This window comes from Phocoena sinus, chromosome 21 (assembly GCF_008692025.1).
Source record: "Phocoena sinus isolate mPhoSin1 chromosome 21, mPhoSin1.pri, whole genome shotgun sequence".
Classification (NCBI taxonomy): Eukaryota; Metazoa; Chordata; class Mammalia; order Artiodactyla; family Phocoenidae; genus Phocoena; species Phocoena sinus.
This window is the reverse complement of record NC_045783.1, coordinates 29,057,976-29,076,961: the sequence shown is the minus strand read 5'-3', so window position 1 is coordinate 29,076,961 and position 18,986 is coordinate 29,057,976. Positions and strand designations below refer to the sequence as shown.

At 44.2% G+C, this 18,986-nt stretch overlaps 1 protein-coding gene across 1 annotated transcript in view; it reads right to left on the bottom strand.

Annotated features, from left to right (window-relative positions):
- KCNU1 (potassium calcium-activated channel subfamily U member 1) overlaps positions 1-18,986 on the bottom strand; it is a 181,524-nt gene that overhangs the window by 15,458 nt on the left and 147,080 nt on the right. The window contains exons 22-26 of the mRNA XM_032618128.1: positions 14,026-14,085; positions 12,218-12,314; positions 8,743-8,967; positions 7,033-7,219; positions 1,246-1,317 (exon numbers count right to left, since the gene is read on the bottom strand). Coding sequence (XP_032474019.1) covers positions 1,246-1,317; positions 7,033-7,219; positions 8,743-8,967; positions 12,218-12,314; positions 14,026-14,085 — 641 coding nt within the window. The remainder of the gene's footprint in view (positions 1-1,245; positions 1,318-7,032; positions 7,220-8,742; positions 8,968-12,217; positions 12,315-14,025; positions 14,086-18,986) is intronic.

The window sequence follows — 18,986 nt, the reverse complement described above, 5'->3', positions numbered from 1 at the left end:
TACGTCCCTGGAGAGTGACCAGATGCATTTCTGAGGCCGGTGAGAAGTTGGCTGGTCCCTCCTGACCACTCTAACTTACATGACAGTCTTCTGATTAATGCCCTCAGTGTATATACACCCCAGAGTCAGAGACGGCTCAGAACGGTAGCAAACTAAAAATGAAATATAAGTAAGAACTGCAGCCATCAGCTTTAGGGTGGTTACAGATAGGCTGCCAGGTCCAAGTCAGGCTCAAGGGATCTGAGATCTTCAAAGGTGGATTTGGAGAGCTGCAGTTCTGGGATCCAGGGTGGCTAGACTGTTGCCCACCTGCTGCACTGCCACTCCCAAATCACCTGGTGGTGTCACCTACTGGCTCCTCTCTCTGTCTGCCTGCTTCATTTCTGGGACTATGAGGTCTGCTCATCTAGTTGGGTATAAATCTCCCTCAGCTTACACATGCTGAATCATAAAAATCCCACTAAGATGTCTGCTACGCTATGGAATCGAGTCAAATCTCACGCCCAGGAGCAGCTTTAGAGATCATCTTTGAGTTGGTCCAAACTGTGTTAAAGGTACCACCCCCTCTTCGGTAACTTCCCTTTTGCTCACCAACTATTATCAGTATTAAATCCCAGTGTCTACCCTGGTGAATCACAAACAATGCACACAGGCACCTGCCTTCCCTGCCCTTCTTGCTGCCCCCAGGGCTCCTCACGTCTAGCAAAGTTTCATATACGTGCGTTTTCCATAAGGTTCTGATGAGAGATAACAGCTCATCCTGTTATTTCTGCATGGAGTATTTCCATTTTAGAAGAGCACCGCTCAGGGCTGGGATTAAGAAGACACAAGGGACACAAAATTTAAAGACCCCCAAGAGTGAGCCACCCTGGGGGCCTCACCTGCCTCACTCTAGTGCCTGCCCTGGTAGCACCGCAGGAGAGGAAGACGTCTGACGGGTAGAGAAGTTGGTTTAGGGAGAGCCTTTCTTGCAGTTTTAAAATCCACGTCCCCTCCCCTGGAAGAACGGAGAAGGCAGGAGCTACTCCTGCACCCTGACACCCAGATACGACAGGCTCTGCTGGAGGATGTCAACGTCACCAAACAGGTAAAAGCCCAATATAACAGCCAGTCAAACACATAATGGTCTCTGGGCCCCATTCTGGTCCTCAGTCCTTTGACTGTGGGTCCTAAAGACACCCTTGGGACATCAAATACAGATACAAAGACTTCTCCCTTGAATTCTGTCCTGGAAACACAACTTACTCAGTTCAGTGAGGATGGGGATCCTTCGGCACTTTGACTTCCCAGGATGGTCACTGAAGCACCAAGTACACCCTGTAGACACAGACGGCAACAAGGGAGGGATGAGATGGACAGATGCAAACGAAGTGGCTTGCGACACAGACAAGGATGCGGAAGCTTGAGGCTTTATCTCAGCAAAGTGACTCTCATGCCCAAATCCCAAATCTTTCTCTATATTTAGGAAAAAAATGGCCTCAGCCTCTCCTTTCCAGAAGTTTGGGGTGTGTGTGTGTGTGTGTAGGATGTTTTCTAAATGGCACTTCAAGTGAATTACAAAAAGGGTGACGTTCTCCCTGTAGTTGCTTATCGGCAGCCTAAGTTACATCCAATTGTCGTCTACCGACTGGGAGTGCCGGGTGACGGCTCAGGCAGGCAGTGCCTCAAACTACATGCACTTGCTTGTAGAACCTTCAGGAAACTGAATAAATAGGAGGTGCTGCCCCAGGAGAGCCTGTGGAGGCACAGCGACTGGTTTACTGGCTCCTGGTGCTTCTGCCTCTTGGAGATCCTCTCTGGGCTGAGGGTCTCTTTCTCCTTCAGCAGGATTGTCTCTGCCTCCCAACTCTGGCTGGCCTCCCCAGCCCCTGATGTCTTGGGAGTTCCTTAAAGACTGGGGTGGGAGGTCATGGGGCCTCTGTCTTCACATTCAGCTCCTGCCTTAGGAGGTGAGGCCCTTCATCTCCCTCTGCGAGCCTCGAATCCCAAAGAGATTCCACGCCCGGCTCTGGTCTGGAACACAGCCCTAGCATGGGCGGACAGGTGAGGAAACCTGTCCAAAACCTGTTTTGAACCTGTTCAAAAACAGGGATGACCCCAGAGTTTTGGTCTCCAAGTTAAACACCCCCAGAAAAGGTAAAGAAAGAAAAGGGAAAAGAGAAAGAGGAAACTAGGATCCTGATTAAAAAAAAAACAACCAAACTAAACCAAGCACATGACGATCTCATCAAAAGTTATGCTTTGAAACTACTGGTTACCTTTCTTGAACTTTTCTGAGAATTCTATGTACGTACCAGGGAAATCATACTGTGAAAGTTAACATTCTGCTTGTCATTCAGATTCTCTGCTGCCTTGAAGAAGGCGAAATATGTGGAGGGTCTTTTGTTTCCCAAGCCAGGTAAGTGGTAGGGGAGGGTGGGTGAGATGAGCGAGTGGGTCAGACAGACAGCCTGAGAGGCAGACAAAGGGACGGGGGTGGGGAAACTGGCCACTGAGATGGGGACGGGGGAAAGAGGAGATCCAAAGGGAGGTTTTGTTCCCAGAGAGAATGCTGTGCTCTACAATGTAGTAAGTTCCCTACATACAGGCAAGTTTCATTCCGAGAGCACGTTCCTAAGTCTAATTTGTTCGTTAAGTCCAGCAAAGTTAGCCCAGCTAACACAATCAGCTATATAGTACTGTACTGTAGTAGGTTTATAATACCTTTCACACAGATAATACATAAAAAAAACAGAAAATAAAGAAATCCTTTTTTATCTTCCAGTACAGTACCTTGAAAAGTACGGTAGTCCAGTACAACAGCTGGCACAGGGGGGCTGGCATCGAGTGGACAGGCAAGAAGAGCTACTGACAGGAGGAGGGAAAGGAGGTGGGAGATGGTAGAGCTGAAGGATTGTCAGCAATAGGAGACAGAGGGCAAGCTGCCATTTCCCTCACGCCTGACACGGATGGCACAGGATCTGGCTCCTTGCTGGAACCAGATGCACGTTCGCACCTTCGGACGTTTTCAACTTGAAGGTGCGTATGTAGGCGCCTTCCTGTATTTATCACCTCTCCCATCTCCCCAAGAAACATTCCCTAAAAGTGCCACTTCTTGTTCACGCAGAGCAGAGCTGAATACATTTCTGATTGCCACTAAAATTCTGAGTCATGCTTCCAGGTAGATTCACGGTAAACACGGAAGTGCCACAGGAGGAGCCCAACATGTGTAGTTTACAGTTAGAACTAGAAATGGCCTTAGGACTTTAGCAAAACCCTTTAGCTTCAGGTGAGGAAACAGAGGCCCCAGGGGCTAACCTCGTCCACGCATCTATTGAAGAGGAGGGTTTGCGTGGTGGCTAGAGACCACATCTCCAAACTCACTGGGAGATCTTACTGATGATGGGATCTGAATACCTTCAACTGTTTTTCCTGAACAAAATTCTGGGATTTTCATAATGCAGGGAGACTTGGGGGAAATGAGATTCTACTTTATTCTCAGAAACGTGCAAGATGCTTTATCTGCTTTAGGTACCTTTCCTTCCTTGCTATCCTCCCTCTACAAATCTTTAAAGAGTATCGACTGCAGACTAGGACTATGAACAGTCCCTGCCCCGGTTACATACCATATGTTGCAAATACAAAATGTTTTCAGATAGTGATGAGAACTGTGAAAAAACCCAACTTTTAGGGGCTAGTGAGTGACCTGGGGAGGTGACCTTAGATAGAGTTTGAAGAGGCTTCTCTGACATTGGAATGTCATCCTGAGTGATGAGCAAAAGCCATCCAGACAGAGGGAATGGGATAAGGAACTTAAGGCAGGAAAGAGCCAGTATAAACAGACCGAAGGAGGAAGTTCAGGCTCCCTACTGGCCTGCAAGACCCTACATGATTTTCCTGCAATTGTCATGAGTCACCATTACAGGGTCTAAAGGAGAAAACTGCCATTATCTAATAAATGTTTGTAAAAGATCCCTCGGGCTGCTGTGAGCTGGGAGGCAAGAATGACACCACGGTGCCCTCAAACCTGTGAATTAAGTCGAGTTAGATCACTTTTGAAGATGACGAAACTGACTCAGGGTCTACATGCTTTGCCCAAGGCTACATGGTTTGTAAAGGATGGATGCGTTTTCACACCCAAACTGGCACCAAGTTCAAAGCCCATGCCCATTCCCTTTATATATATTAAAATACATAAGGTTTGGTTGACAATTTCAATAAAATATCGAGATCAGTTTCCCTCAAAGGGGAAAATTCTCCTTTGAGCTGCACTTTCTGATTTCAGTTCCCTCTAATAACGGGCTCGGAATATCCTGACTTTCAGAGTCAAATGTTCTTATTGGATAGAGACAGGTTCACATCAGCTGATGTAACTGCATAAATATCTGCTCCGACACTGGCTGGAGGACAGAGACAGAATTTCCGCCTTAACTCCATCTTTTCTGGTAGAGCAACGGTTAATTTGAATATGTGTCAGATCATAGCCTGGGTACATTTTACTAGTGTCAATATTTTTGCTACCTAGTAGCACACAGTATTATACCTGAAATTCTTCCAGGCTGGCAGGGTGCTATTATTAAGCAAAAGATTGCTTAATTGTAGATTACTACTTTACATTTAAATTTCAAGAGCATATTAAGTTGTCAGACTTAATTACCGTTATATGTTTAGATTATGCCACAGATTATTTAGTTCAGTACCTAGGTTTGCCAACCTGTCCTTGTGACGTGACAGGGCAGTAATTAGAGCATCAGTGAGAAACCTAAAGTTTTCCGTGGGGATGTCCAGGAGGCCTGGTCCTTTGGAGAGTCCTCCTTCTTGCTGTCCCCCCACCTCCAACATCCCTTGGTGAACCACTGTATGGAAGAGCCTTGGTGGTCCTAGATGGATTCTACGTGTAACCTTGTCATGACCATGAAGATGTGGGAAAGCCCGCTGAGGCCACAAAAGGCTCAGCAGATATGTCAGAGTGAGAGCTCTCAATTTTGGTCCTATTGACATATTGCACCTATGCACTGTAGGATATTTAGCAGCATCTCTGACTTCTACGCACTAGATGCCGATAGCATCCCGCCAAGTTGTGACAACCAAGGCTGTCTCCGGACATTGTCAGACAACCTCTGGGGTCAAAACCGCCCCTGGTTGAGAACCACTGTCTCAGAAGAAGGGATAGAAAATTGCTCAGCGTGGAAGATGTTTTCTCCCTCCTGGCAGAATTTCACAATCCTTTATACTGATCATTCTTGGAGGTGGGCATTCCCATTGCCACCTGCTTGGTATGCTGCAAGAGGAGTATTAGTATGAGATAGGAAGAATGGTTAAGAGAACCAAACAGGCTTCCCTGAGGGTTGGGAATTTCTACATGCAAACTCCAGGTAGATTCCTGTGATGCTGGAGTAATGGGCGAGGTTTCTGAGTGACAGTCCTTGGCTATTCCTATGTGCTCAGAATGTAACTCTACTGCTGCTTCCTGTGTTAGGTAGCACAGGAGAGCCTGTCTGGACCTCTATTTCCTGTCACACAAATGGGTACGATGACATCCACACAAGGAAAGGTGCCAGGTCTACACAATATGTTCTTCCCTAAACTTTCCCTTTTGCGGTGGGGAGAGCACCTACTCACACTGCATGATGACTCAAATACTGTGACATTCTTTCATTTTCTCTTCCTTCTTCCCAACCCTTTTCCCCTCTCTCCTGTATTTCCTCCTGCCAATCCTGGCAGTTTAGCAGAGTATGTGACACATACAAAATCAATGTATTCTCGTTGAATGAATAAATGAATAAGTGAAAGGATGAGAATCACCAGATACAAAAGAAACCAGAATTAAAATCATAGGTTTAGGGCTTCCCTGGTGGCGCAGTTGTTGAAGAGTCCGCCTGCCGATGCAGGGGACACGGGTTCGTGCCCCGGTCCGGGAAGATCCCACGTGCCACGGAGCGGCTGGGCCCGTGAGCCATGGCCGCTGAGCCTGCGCGTCCGGAGCCTGTGCTCCACGACGGGAGAGGCCACAACGGTGAGAGGCCCACGGACCACAAAAAAAAAAAAATCATAGGTTTATATCTTTTTAGCCTATATAGGATGTGAGATTTTAAAAAATGATAATAGGAAGGACCAGTCACCCAATGATTAGCTAGGTGGCTTACGGTGTTGTCAGCTTACCCTTTGCTTTTACTCAGTGGGCATTTTTCATTTCTACATTGATGATACCGTCTACACAGTGAATACTTTTCTGTCCAATTTTAGAAAGTTGCAAGCATGATGCAAACACACACACACACTCAACCCACACACAAATCTTGTGTGAATCTGAGTGACCCTAATTGCTAAGCTAAGGACTGACATGCAGAACACAGAGGCATTTTTATACATCTTCAGATTAGCTCAGCAGAGGTATGGCTCCCACCTCCTTAGTCGGGATTTTCAATGCCCTTTGATATTCAGGAAGTGCTTCGCTATTATTATTATTTATTTATTTGCAAAAAACCCTGAAATCCTGGGTGCTGAGAGGTGTTTGGTTGTTTAGTGAGGGTCTGTGAAGTAGCTGGCTCACCCACCAAAGCTCACCCACCAAAGACCGGACTAAATTTTTTGTAGTCTAGCCCACAAAAAGTGTGGTAGAACACAGTGTGCTTCATCCTCCCACCCACAAAACTAGGAATAGTAACTTGAACACCTACAGGATCCAATGAGAGCCGATTAACAACAGTAACACCTGTTGTTAATGATACTAAAATACCAATGGCTATGCTCGCTGATATTTGATTCATAACAATAACAGCACTTACAACTCCATGAGCTTCTTTAAGATGGGAGAAAAACAGTGTTATGTGCATTCCATTTAGAAGATGGACATCATTTTTCATTTGACTAGGATTCCCAAGGACTCAACTGTCCACTAATTCTAGTACAGAATTCTCAGAGCTGGACGGGATTTTATAGGTCATTTGGCCCAACCTCTCCTCCTCTCCATCATTAAAGTTTTTCAGAGAGGAGTTAATTCTTCCTGATCCCATTCTCTCTAGCCTCTTCCTGTCCGGGTATTGTTCTTACGTGGCTCTGAGGGTGTGTGGGCTGAGCAGCTAATCCGAAGTGATCTGATGTTGAGTGTGGCCATGATAGGCTCCGTGTCCACCAAGGTCGGGCTGCTGGATGACTTAGATGGGGAGGATAAGACAGCACACATGGAACATTCCTCTATGTTGACTGCATGAAGGTCTCCAGAATAGAGCGCAGATCCCTATTGAGAGAAAACCGGGTACATGGTGGTGGCTTTTTGTGGATGATGCAAGTTTTTGAGCCAAAGCCTCCACTGACTTGGTTTTAAGACTTAGTTACCTGATATCTGACACTTTTATCCTTACCGTTCATGAATATCTGAGCGTGACTAAATTTTGCAGATCCCTTCTGAGAGCAAGTCTGGATGGGACGAAGCGGAGTGGAGACAGCGGAGCCTAAACCCACTGAGGTGGCTCAAGTGGAAGAAAAGAATCAGAGTAAGGGTAGCAGTGGTGAGAGAAAAACACCACAGAAGGTCCAGATCTAAAAGCCAATACTGGGGCTTCCCTGGTGGCGCAGTGGTTGAGAGTCCGCCTGCTGATGCAGGGGACACGGGTTCGTACCCTGTTCCGGGAGGATCCCACATGCCGCGGAGCGGCTGGGCCCGTGAGCCATGGCCGCTGAGCCTGCGCTTCCAGAGCCTGTGCTCCACAGCGGGAGAGGCCACAACAGTGGGAGGCCCGCGTACCGCAAAAAAATAAATAAATAAATAAAAGCCAATTCTGTGTCCTCACAGTTTTGCTTGTAGGTGCCTGCATTTGTACCCTGGATTAATTAGCAACGTGGTAGCTGCTTCTTTTCTTTGGTGGAGAAACAGGGATAGATCTGGTCCCACCACTAGGTGGCTGAGATGCGAACACTGGCAATTTCTAACACTAGCTGGATCTGGAGACTCCTGGTCATTTGCTTTCCTCCTTTGCTACGGACTAAAGTAAGCGGTGGTGCGGGGACATTTATGGTGACATTTAAAAAAAAAAAAACAAATACAATTTGTTTTTTGAGACAACCGTTTTTGAAGAATATTCCTAATCTGTTGCTAGCATTATTTCTTGAAAAATCCAAAGTTTTGGTGCGTTTCACACTGCATATATATATATATGAATCCATGGAAATGGTGGCATATAATGAGATTACAGCCCTGTGAAGGTTCAGAGCAAATACAATTACAACCACAATGCCACATATGCATAATGGATCCATTTCTCAGAATTCCTCCTTTTCATACATCTGTCAAGGACCACGTGGCATTATGTGTTCCATAAAAGGCGAGTCTCCAGAAAAGATGAGAAAGTTAGAGCACAAAGGCTGGCTGGTATCAGCTTAGGCTTAGCCATTAGGTCAGAATCGGATTTAGAAATGCAAAGAAACTCTATTACATAAAGACCATAAACATGGTTAGTGACATAAAACATGAAATATGTCTGGATTTAAATCCTAGTCCTGCTACTTACCTGCCGTGTAAACTTGGAGGGGTTGCTTACTCTGTTCCTAAAGTTCAGCATCTTTAAACTTTATACCATGGGGTTATTTGGAGGGTTAAATGAGTCAATACGTGCAAAATGCTTAGAACAGTTTCTGGTACCAGTAAGCACTGTGTAACTGCAAGCTACTACTGATTTGTTATTATTATTATCATTATTAATCCTAGTACTGTTAGTACTATTATCATTATAAATATTCACTATCCCTTACTGTGACACTTACAGGCAGAATGTATATCTGGGGAAAATTCTGGAGAAATCGCCATTCTCTCTGCAGGTAATCCAGAGACCCAACGAACACAATGTCCTTCAGCTCCTGACGGGTATAGCTGCTAGCTCTCAATGGCATTACAAAATTCCGAAGCCCCATCAGTGTTGAGTGGGCATCTCCAAAGACACACGCTACAATGTGGTTCCGAAACTCATGTTTTGACTTCTCAGTTCGATTCTAAGTATAAGCAGGCCAGAGTCTTGTCATTTTTAGAAACAAGATGAGAGTCCTTTAAAGAGGGCTCCTTCCCCACATCCCAACTCTTCTTGGTATTTACATTCACACCAGCACTTTCATAAGGATGATCGGATTTTGCAAATTACTCATAAAAAACATGGAACTTATCCACTATGGGACAATTAAACTATGTATCTTTTCCGGGAGTTCCTTCTTATTTCGCTTTTTCCAGTTCTCTGTTAGCCTGGCATGCCTCAGTGCAAACTCAGATCGGCATCATTGAAATCATGAAATCATTGAACCAAATGGGGAAAACAGCTCTCATTTTCATTATATGTTTTTAGCCTCGTATGTGCTACAGGACGACTCACTGAAAAACGAAAACATTCCGAATCCCATTGCTAAACTTGTCTTCTAGCGAGCCCTGAAAAACCCCCAGCCGTACGACGTGCTGCAGTTTTCAGCGGATTTTCATACATATGAAAATATACATATTAGCGTGAACCATATGAAACTGCCTTTTTTCTGGGTCAAAAATGGCTGAATATTGGCCATTTCATATGGCCTCACCGACTACACTGCCCAGGTTCAATAGATTCCAGAGTTCAGGAAATTTATCATGAAAAGTGCACAAAGTAAATGTGAAGGTTACAAAAGTTCCATTTGATCCCAAACATTTCAATATGTCTCATACTCTTATCAGCATGGCCAATTTTTAACATCTCCCCTATAATTTTAAGTTGAAGACAAAATAATATACGTGACGGATATTTAGATTAGGTTTCCCCACGTTCATAGAGACTTTTAAAAACAATAAGTGTAACTTTAGAGAAAGGGATGATAGTCCTGTAGGAAACTTATTTTAAGTCTCTGTGATTGATTTCAGGGAATGAGTCAATGTCTTACTCTCACGGTGCTGGGATAGGTAGAATAAGCAGTGATTTTGTATTCTGGTAGTCATTAGCGTATGACCATAAACAAACTAGTTAACCTCACTGACCCCTAATTTCTTTGTTTAAATGGTTTAAAAATAAATAAAAGTGAATTCGTTGTGGAAATTAAATAATATATTGAAAGTTCAGCGCTCGGCTCCTATAGTTGTCCAAAAACTATTTAATCAAATCTGAATCTCACTGAATTCCTAGATTTTCAGAGGAGGACCCTTGGAAGCTGGTAGAGAACTTGTTAAATATATTTACAAGCACTTCCTGTTTGAGTGTGTTCTACCCTCCCGAGCACACGAAGATTCAGGATATTTCAAAGGGATGTATCATTCATCCTAATGCCAGTTTTTTGCTGGGTTAAAGGACAAGCTTCTATGAAACAGGGGCTGTTGAAATCTAACAGGATAAATAAGTCACACCTGACATCTCAACAATTAGAGTCTGTCCAATTAGCATAGACTGGGAAATAGCATAGTTTGTCCAAGTAGCATAGACTGGGAAATTCCAAAGGAAATGGCCCTGTGGGAAACGAAGCTACTTGTCTGGAGAGCCTTTCCAGAGAGTGATATGAATCTTAACCAAATCTATTGAATAATTGTCTCTGGCTAATTCGATTAGTTTTAACTTGAATAATGAAGCCTCCAACAGTACTTAACGTAACAGGCCTGAAGTCCAGAAATTGCTCTTTTTAGTAGACCTAAACAATTAGGAACGAGATACATGGCAGAGTGCAATTAATGGGCACAGCTACAGAGGTAATTTCTCCAAGGAACTGCAGCACAAAACTGTCTCCCGATTGAGAAAGATGGTGGCTTTTGGGGGGAAGGGGAGGATGCACTATTTGCTCCAAGTAACAAATCGACAACTTCCATTTGACTTTTCTGCAAACCAAACCAAGTTCAAAGTTGGCCCAAATTTTGTAATCTGGACATTTCTCCTCTACAGTCACAGTTTCAAAACTCTTAGGATTTCTTAAACTAGAAGCCCTTCCAAATTTATCAGAAGACTCAGCTGGTGTTCTGAACTATATTCCACATAGAGTTGCTCTATCACAGCAACCTGTCTGCGGGCTCAGTAAATAGGGTATAAGAAAATGTCTGCTATTGCCATCTCTTGGTCTCCTGGATGCTTCCATCTGCAACCCCCTCCCAACCTTTCTAAAGATTTCCCTCCCACTGGAAACATGTTTGCCTTCCTGCTCAACGGATGTTTATTTTGTTTCATTCAGAATAAGACATACTTGCTAAAATGGGGAGTTTCAGCAGCCCTAACAGTTTTCCTGTTGATATGACAGCTCTGACAATTTTGTACTTCTGATCAAATGATTGATCATGCTTTTTACAAAAATTGGAACATATTCTGTCAGGACATTGGCACTGAGCTACAAAATTGTGTGTGTGTGTGTGTTTAACAGAAAAAAGTGAACTAAACTACTTTTGGAAAGCAAGAAAAATACAAAATTAGCCATTAGTCACAGCTGAAAAAATTATATAGGGTTCTTACAACATGCAGACATCTTTTATTAGTTTATTTTTAATTAAAAAACTCATCTTTTATTACTTAAATTTACCAGCTACTGCTTGCAAGGTAAACCACTGAGATTATCCTTTAGTTTCCAACTCTGGAAAATGAGAACAGATGGGGATCCATAATGCAGGTATCAGAGCCTGGGATAATATGCAAGGCTTTTTGCATCTTGGTTGCTGGCATTTCAGTGAGCTGAATTAGTTTGTCTCCTTAAGAGGACAGAGACAAGGACAGGATTCTAGCATCTATAAGGATTCCCTCATGCTGTGTGGGGTGGGAGAACTGAGCAATTTGGAGATACATCCTTTGCTAATGTGTTTAAGTATAACCACCTTCAAGAAAAAATACTATAGAAAATCCAAACTTTAAAAACGAATTAAGGGAATTTTTATTTAATTGAAAAAAGAAAGACCACAGAGTTCTTGTAAATAGTCTGTTCCCCTGGTGCATTTAAATCAATTAGATTTACTAGCAAAACAGCAAAGTTTCAGGAGAACATTATTCTGAATAACTGACTCAGCTAAACTATTAAAGGAGGGGAAAAGCAGTTGAAGAATCTGATCTAATTATTTTAAATCCCGGCATCATATTACCCACATGGCCTTTGTCAAATGCCACATCTGTTATTCTGCGTACATTCACATGGCTCATGAGGTATATTTTTCCTTCAAAATTCACAGTTTACAAAGAGAAAGGGCAGGTGTTTATGACTAGTGGAAGGACATCATCTACCCTAAAGGAGCTTTATTTTACCTGAGATTTGGTACAAGATCACCTACCAGAATCATTTTGTCCAAAGGGGTGGCTTTGCACCAGTGAAACATGCCACTGCTATCGAGGCGGTCAGACTCTCGCTCCATTTCGTATAGAAAAGCCCTAGATACGGAGAATGTAGAAAGTTAGCCTGGGAACACTTGGGGCTCTGGTGTAACAAAGCATGACGTCAAACTCACTGCACCCTCAAGCCCAAAGTGAAGAATAACATAAGGAAGGTGACCTCGGGTCTATGAGACCCCCAAGTAGAGATGCATGTCTGAAGGACAGACACCAAGGGCTGAACGTCTTCACAGCTGAAGACATACTAAGCACTTTGGGCAAAAGCCATCACGAACTGTGTGTGTGTGCGTACGTGTGTGTTTATGTTTAACAGACACACCAGTCTCTCTTTCTAACTTAGATTAACTGCCTTGAGGGTGGTCACTTCTGCTCTTAATTTTGCTACCGTTCTGATGCTACTGCTGCTCGGGAGAAATCATGAGAGGTGTTTTGCGCACCTGAATACAGAACTTAAAAGGCCGTGAGATCGAATCATGAGTGGTATACCTCTCTCCTTAACCTGTTTTCCTCTTGTCTCCTTTCCATATCTTTTCTTATGGGTCTCTTTTGAAACATCCTTACTTATTAAATGCATTTTGCATCCTTTACAGCTTCCATGACCGGCCTTCGTTTGACTAAAATTTGCTCAAACCTTGGTCTAAGTCTCGGCAAAGCCTTCCATGTAATCACCCTACATTGCCATCAGGCACAATGCTTGTCATGTCATGTATTCAATCACCAAAAGGGTTTGAGGAGCTTTTGAAAAATCCCACTCCCATCCCAAGGAATATATATGTGCTTGTGAGAGAAGAAAGGAAACCCTTCAAGAATCACAGAGAGGTTTGGGTTAGAAAGAACCTGTTCAATTCGAGAGAATCCAGGCATAGACTGCAGAAACAACCTCAAATCTCAAGGGCTTAACCCAACACAGGTTATTTCTCACCCACACTATGTATTTTACTGAGGTGAACAGGTATCTCTGCTCTACACAGCCATTCAGAGTCTTAGGGGGACAGAGGCTCTACCATCTTAAGAGTACACCCCCTGGAACATGCATCCCCCTTGGTCATTAAGGCAAGAGAAGAGAGAGAGATGAGCCCAGGCATTTAACTGCCTTGGCCCAAATCGACAAGTCATTGCACCTCACATTTCATTGGCCAGAACGAGTCACATGGCTCACATTTCATTGGCCAGAACGAGTCACATGGCTCACATTTCATTGGCCAGAACCAGTCACATGGCTCACATTTCACGGGCCAGAATGAGTCACATGGCTCCTGCTGACTTTACAGGGCTGAGGAACATGGGAAGCATCTGAAATATCTGCTGAGCATTTCTGTCTCTTTCAGAGACTTTAAAGACCACCCCTTAGTTTACAGATAAAAGTCAAAGAGCTAACAGACTGTAAAGCTGACACTTGAATATAATGCTGAGGTTGAGGTTACTGGTGCTCACAATGCCCAATTTTCCTTTCCTGCCTTAGCAGGTGGGTGGGTTAGGTGGGGCCACATGATTCATGCTGGCCAATGACATGTGAGAAGTGATGGCTGATGTAGGGAGAAGCCCTCATGTGATCCTTCAGGCTCCCTCCCAACCTGCTGCAGAAATGGCCAGCCTGAGTACATGAGTGACTACGTGGAGCCGAGTCCCTGACTCCTTGACCTGCGCTGGGCATGTAACGTGAACACGAAGGACACCGTTGTTGCGCTAAGCCACTGAGATTTCACGGTTGCTCCCACAGCATTAGTCTGCCCTATCCTAATACAAATACCTTTTCCAAAATGCACGTTCCATAATATTAGCAGCTGGAGAAGTCCCGAGGAAATGATTTCTGTAAGCAAACAAATTTTTAGAAAAGTATCCACTCTTTGAAATTCACCCCACAGCTTAGCATATCAAAGGTTCTGCAAAGTCTTGCAAAAGAGATATCCTTTAAAATTTGTATAATCCAGTGTTTTTCGCACACTTCACAAAAACTTTTACTATTTACTTAGGTACTTAGTACTTAAAAACATCTGTTACTACGCCTTGAAATGCCTTTTCTGATGTACCGTACTATGTCACACTATAGGTTCAGTCCCGGTAACCAGCAGCTTATGACAGCGTTCTCCTGTGAGATTTTACTATACATCCTGGGACTAATATGACCTATTGTTCTTTGGGCTGAAGGGTTAGGGGTTTCCCCTGTGAATTAATACAGCTTGTTATTCAACACCTGGTTCAAAGACTCAGCTCCAACGTAAGTATTTTGCTCTCTTTAACCAGGTTAGTTTTTAACTACTATCTGAAGTCATACTTTTTCAGACAAAGGAACTTTAACTTAGACCAACATCAGACCTAAACTAATGGGATAGAGAGAGGACCCAGACAGAGAAGCTGGGGTGGGGGACTTGAGGCACTGGAGAAGGGTTTAGAAAAGTAGAGAGGCTAACTGCTAATGAGATCAGCCAAGGACTAGGTGCAATCCTTTATTTTCCTCTCCATTTGAGACCTACCTACAAAGTTAGTGGATTCTAGTCATCTACCTAGGCAGAAGATGTTGTAAAGTTAAGCCTCAAGGTCAGCTTGACCAAAATGAGTTATCTTGCTAATTCAAATTAACAGCTTTTGGTGGTTTAAATATCCATAAGTCATGAGTCCCAACTCAGCATCCTAAAAGCCACACAGGCTCTCTTAATGGTGATGGCTTTATGCCAAGCTTGTTAAGGGGAGCACACCAAGACCCTAGTCTGGTTTTGACTTTTATCAGGATTTGGAGAATTGGCTGTGTTACTCATTCATAGCAGCTTGTTTCTCTCCATGCGTAGTTTCCTAGACACCGTCCCTCAGGTGTTGATATAATTTACCCAAGCTACCTTCAGGAGGTGGCTTCCTGCTCTCTGCCCTCAGCACCCCTGTCTACAATAACTTCCCCTACTTTTCTTCTGGTCACTTTCTTCAGCTCTTTTGCCACTTCTTCTAATGCTTCCTTTCCCCGCACCCACCCCCCATAATGAATAAAGAGTCCTTGGTCTGGAAATGAAAGGCCCTTTTGGCAGATAGAAGATGATCTTCTCCCAAGCACATTTAACTTGACTCAGAGTAGCAAATAAATCACTGTACACTTTTCTATCATAATAAAAAGCATGATCTATGTAGCCAAGATGTCACAGAAAACATCTTTCTTCATTTTGATGTTATGGAAAACAGATATGCCTTAGAGGAAACACCTGCTGGAGACCTGCATTAAAGAAAAGGCTGGAGGAGACCCACTTCATCATAAAGGCATCCATCCAGCGTCCTTGCCAAAGCAAAACCTGATGCGATTCAGCTCACCATCCCTTAACTAAAGCTCCCTTCTGCCATATGCCTTGCAAATGACATGATTCTTTCAGAAGTATACTTCCCTAGAGAGACTAATAAATCATCTATGAGAATGTGCAGTACTAGCGATCTTAGAACTTGGAAACAAGGATTGTATCATAAAGGCTGACTCTATTGGAGGGAAAGGTAGCCACAGGGCACCATCCAGGTCATTCAGGGCAAAGAAGAAAAGCCACATCTTGACCACAGGGAGAAGCCTCTTGGGTGAGGGGGTCTTTCTGTATAAGACAGGCTGGGAGAAATAAGGTGGGAGTTATCAGAGAGTGCCCTCAGCAGGACATGGTTGGGGTGATGGTGGGGTTGGTTCACTAGTCACAAGATAGGCTTCTTACTGTCCGAGCAAAGTGTGGTACCTTCCCTGGGAGAACCGAGGTGGTAACGGACCCTGAAATATCCTCAGTCAGGTCTTGCCTTCCACCTTTGGAAGCCGAGAGGCTGAGTGTGCTGGGTGAGGACCTGTGGATGGGCAGAGCCATATGTGAAGGAAGCCGCCAGCTTTCTTTGCTGACAAACTGCCTTCTTCAGGCTGCTTTGATATTCATGAAGCAAATGTCTTGTGAGCACAAGCTTGGACATAGCTCAGCTAAGGAAGGCAGGCTCCTTTCCTCTCTGCTTTCTGGAACCATTCTGAAGAGAACTTCTATTCCTCCTGTGCCCATAGCAACTTATCTTGTATGAATCCTATCAGTTAAAGGAAAATATAAATGAAGCACCATGTGCCTTTTGTTTCCAATGGTGGCACCCGATGAGACAGAGATCCAGCCATGCAGGGAAACCTCCATTAAGAAGGTGGGGGGTCGGTATCAGTGCCAGGTCAGGAAGCGTGATTTCCTAGAGTGTAAGTCTGCTTCCTTATTTCCTCCAACAAACAGACTTGACTCAGATTATTCTTGAAAATGATCCACCAATGGATGAGATCCTCCCTTTCACAATATCTATTAGAAAGCTCAAAAAGCACCTACAGTTCCTTTTTTTTGTCTTCGCAGGTCTCATTTTTGGATGTGTTAGGAAATCCTGGCGCGTGACCATTCCATCTGAAACCTCTTTAAAACTCCACAGGTGGCTTGTAAATTCTTAGGAGAGAGTTTTCCGGCCTGGATGCAGAACAATATACTTTTTGCTCAAGACTTGAGGTGAATAAAAACAACATGTTTCATCAAGTCTTAGCTCAGAGAGAAGGACAAGTCCCTTGGCTGAGCGCTGGGGAGGAGAGGAGGGATGTGTGCCTGTTTCCAGGAGTTTCCGTGCCCTTCTTGGTTCACTCTTTGGAAAAATCCCTTGCTACTGCCTCTTGAAAGCAGCCATCAAGTTCCCACCAAAAACGGAGGGAAAATTCTCAGGCCCAGGATGCCTTTGGCGCTGCTGAGGATTCTGTATCTTGCAGGCTACAACTGCCTTCTCCCCAGGGACTCTGGCACAGGTAGTGACAAGGCTATGCAGTTCACACTTAACCTGGAAGTAGTCATTTATCGTCAATTCTGACTACCACCTTTTGTGTTCTGGGAAAGAGGAAATCACCTAAAATTTAGGAATGTGAGGGCACGCTGTATAATCTCTGCTTCCCCCCACCTCTCTCTCAGACTTACACACATACACCTCTATACACGTAACACACATATACACACACCTCTATACACATACATACACGCTATACTCAAACTCCAGAATATGAGTCTTTATGGTCATATTATGATTTCATTTTTCTGGGTTTCACCTGGATGCCGCTTACTCATTACAAAGCATTATTTCTACTTTGGAGGCAAACATAAGGCGTAAAAATGTGGATTATTTTTTGCAGCCCATTCGCCTAGGAACCTGGGCATGGGCAAGTAGAAAAGGGCTCCTGTGAGCGCTGAGAAGCCTCAGGACCAAGCAACCGGGGAAGGAGCTCAGGAGGGTGATGGGCACAACTCACTTTCCCTGTTAAAAAGGGCTCTGTGGGGGCTTCCCTGGTGGCGCAGTGGTTGGGGGTCCGCCTGCCGATGCAGGGGACACGGGTCTGTGTCCCAGTCCGGGAAGATCTCACATGACGTGGAGCGGCTGGGCCCGTGAGCCATGGCCGCTGAGCCTGCGCGTCCGGAGCCTGTGCTCCACAACGGGAGAGGCCACAACAGTGAGAGGCCCGCGTACAGCACAAAAAAAAAAAGGCTCTGTGATCACGTCCTTTTTGACGAGAAGGGGAAAGGGAACACCAGGCTCTGCGTCTACCACCCGCAGCTTGACCAGATCTCCTTGCTGAGCCTCCTTTACTGGGTAAAAAGTGAGAAAGCCTGCCACAAAATCTCATGGGGCGTGACATACGTTGACAGCAGGCTGGTTATCTCCAAAGCTCCAAGTCCTCTTGGTAGTCATGTGGGAAACCTTAGGGAAGGAGGGGAATAAGAAACCTGGGGGTGGGAGGGATAAACTGGGAGGTTGGGATTGACATATACACACTACTATATATAACACAGATAACTAATAAGAACCTACTGTATAGCACAGGGAACTCTACTCAGTGCTCTGTAAATGGCCTATATGGGAAAAGAATCTAAAAAAGAGTGGATATATGTATATGTATAATTGACTCACTTTGCTGTACAGCAGAAACGAATACAACATTGTAAATCAACTATACTCCAATAAAAATTAATAAAAAAAAAAAAAAAAAAGGAAACCCATTGTGGGGCAGCTAGGATAACCGACTCTGCTGGTTGGCTTAAGACTCTGGTGTTCCGGACAAGAGACTTCAGTACTAACACTGGTCACTCGACGGCCAGAATGGGGATACTTTTCCCTGATAATCTGAAAAGCTCCTAGAGAGAGAGGAAGAAGGGGGAAGGAAGAATAAAGCCTTGAAACGCTGTGCCCAGAACACCTTCCACACCTCCACGTTTATAGGTAATTCTGGCTGATGTTCAATGGAAGGAAAGACAGTTGGGTGGCTGGAGCCCTGGAGGTTTTATGACAAGAAGCTTCCAGCAAATTGTATCTTCCAGATTCCCTCTTGTTCCTGTCTCCTAATTCCTGGCATATACAACATCTTCCCTAAGTTATTGAGGAATTATTGACTTTAGTGGTAAAGAGTGTTGGTATGATTTTTTAAAAATCTGAAAATGATATTTTAAAAAAGAGAGGTGTTAAACTTCAGGACATCAGTGTAATCTCATTTCAGTCTACACAGGAGAATGTAAACTGTGTTCTGGTGTAAACCAAATCAGCTGTGAGTAGGGTGCTCTGTTTGCCTTTAAATGCTGCTTTCCAGATGGAGTCTATCAAATCCATGGCCTCTGTTTTCCATGTTTACCATTTGAAATCTCCGCACAGACATTTTTTCCACCCTCTTGCCTTAGAAGTTAGACCCGAGGTCAGAATGGCCCTGGCCCAGGT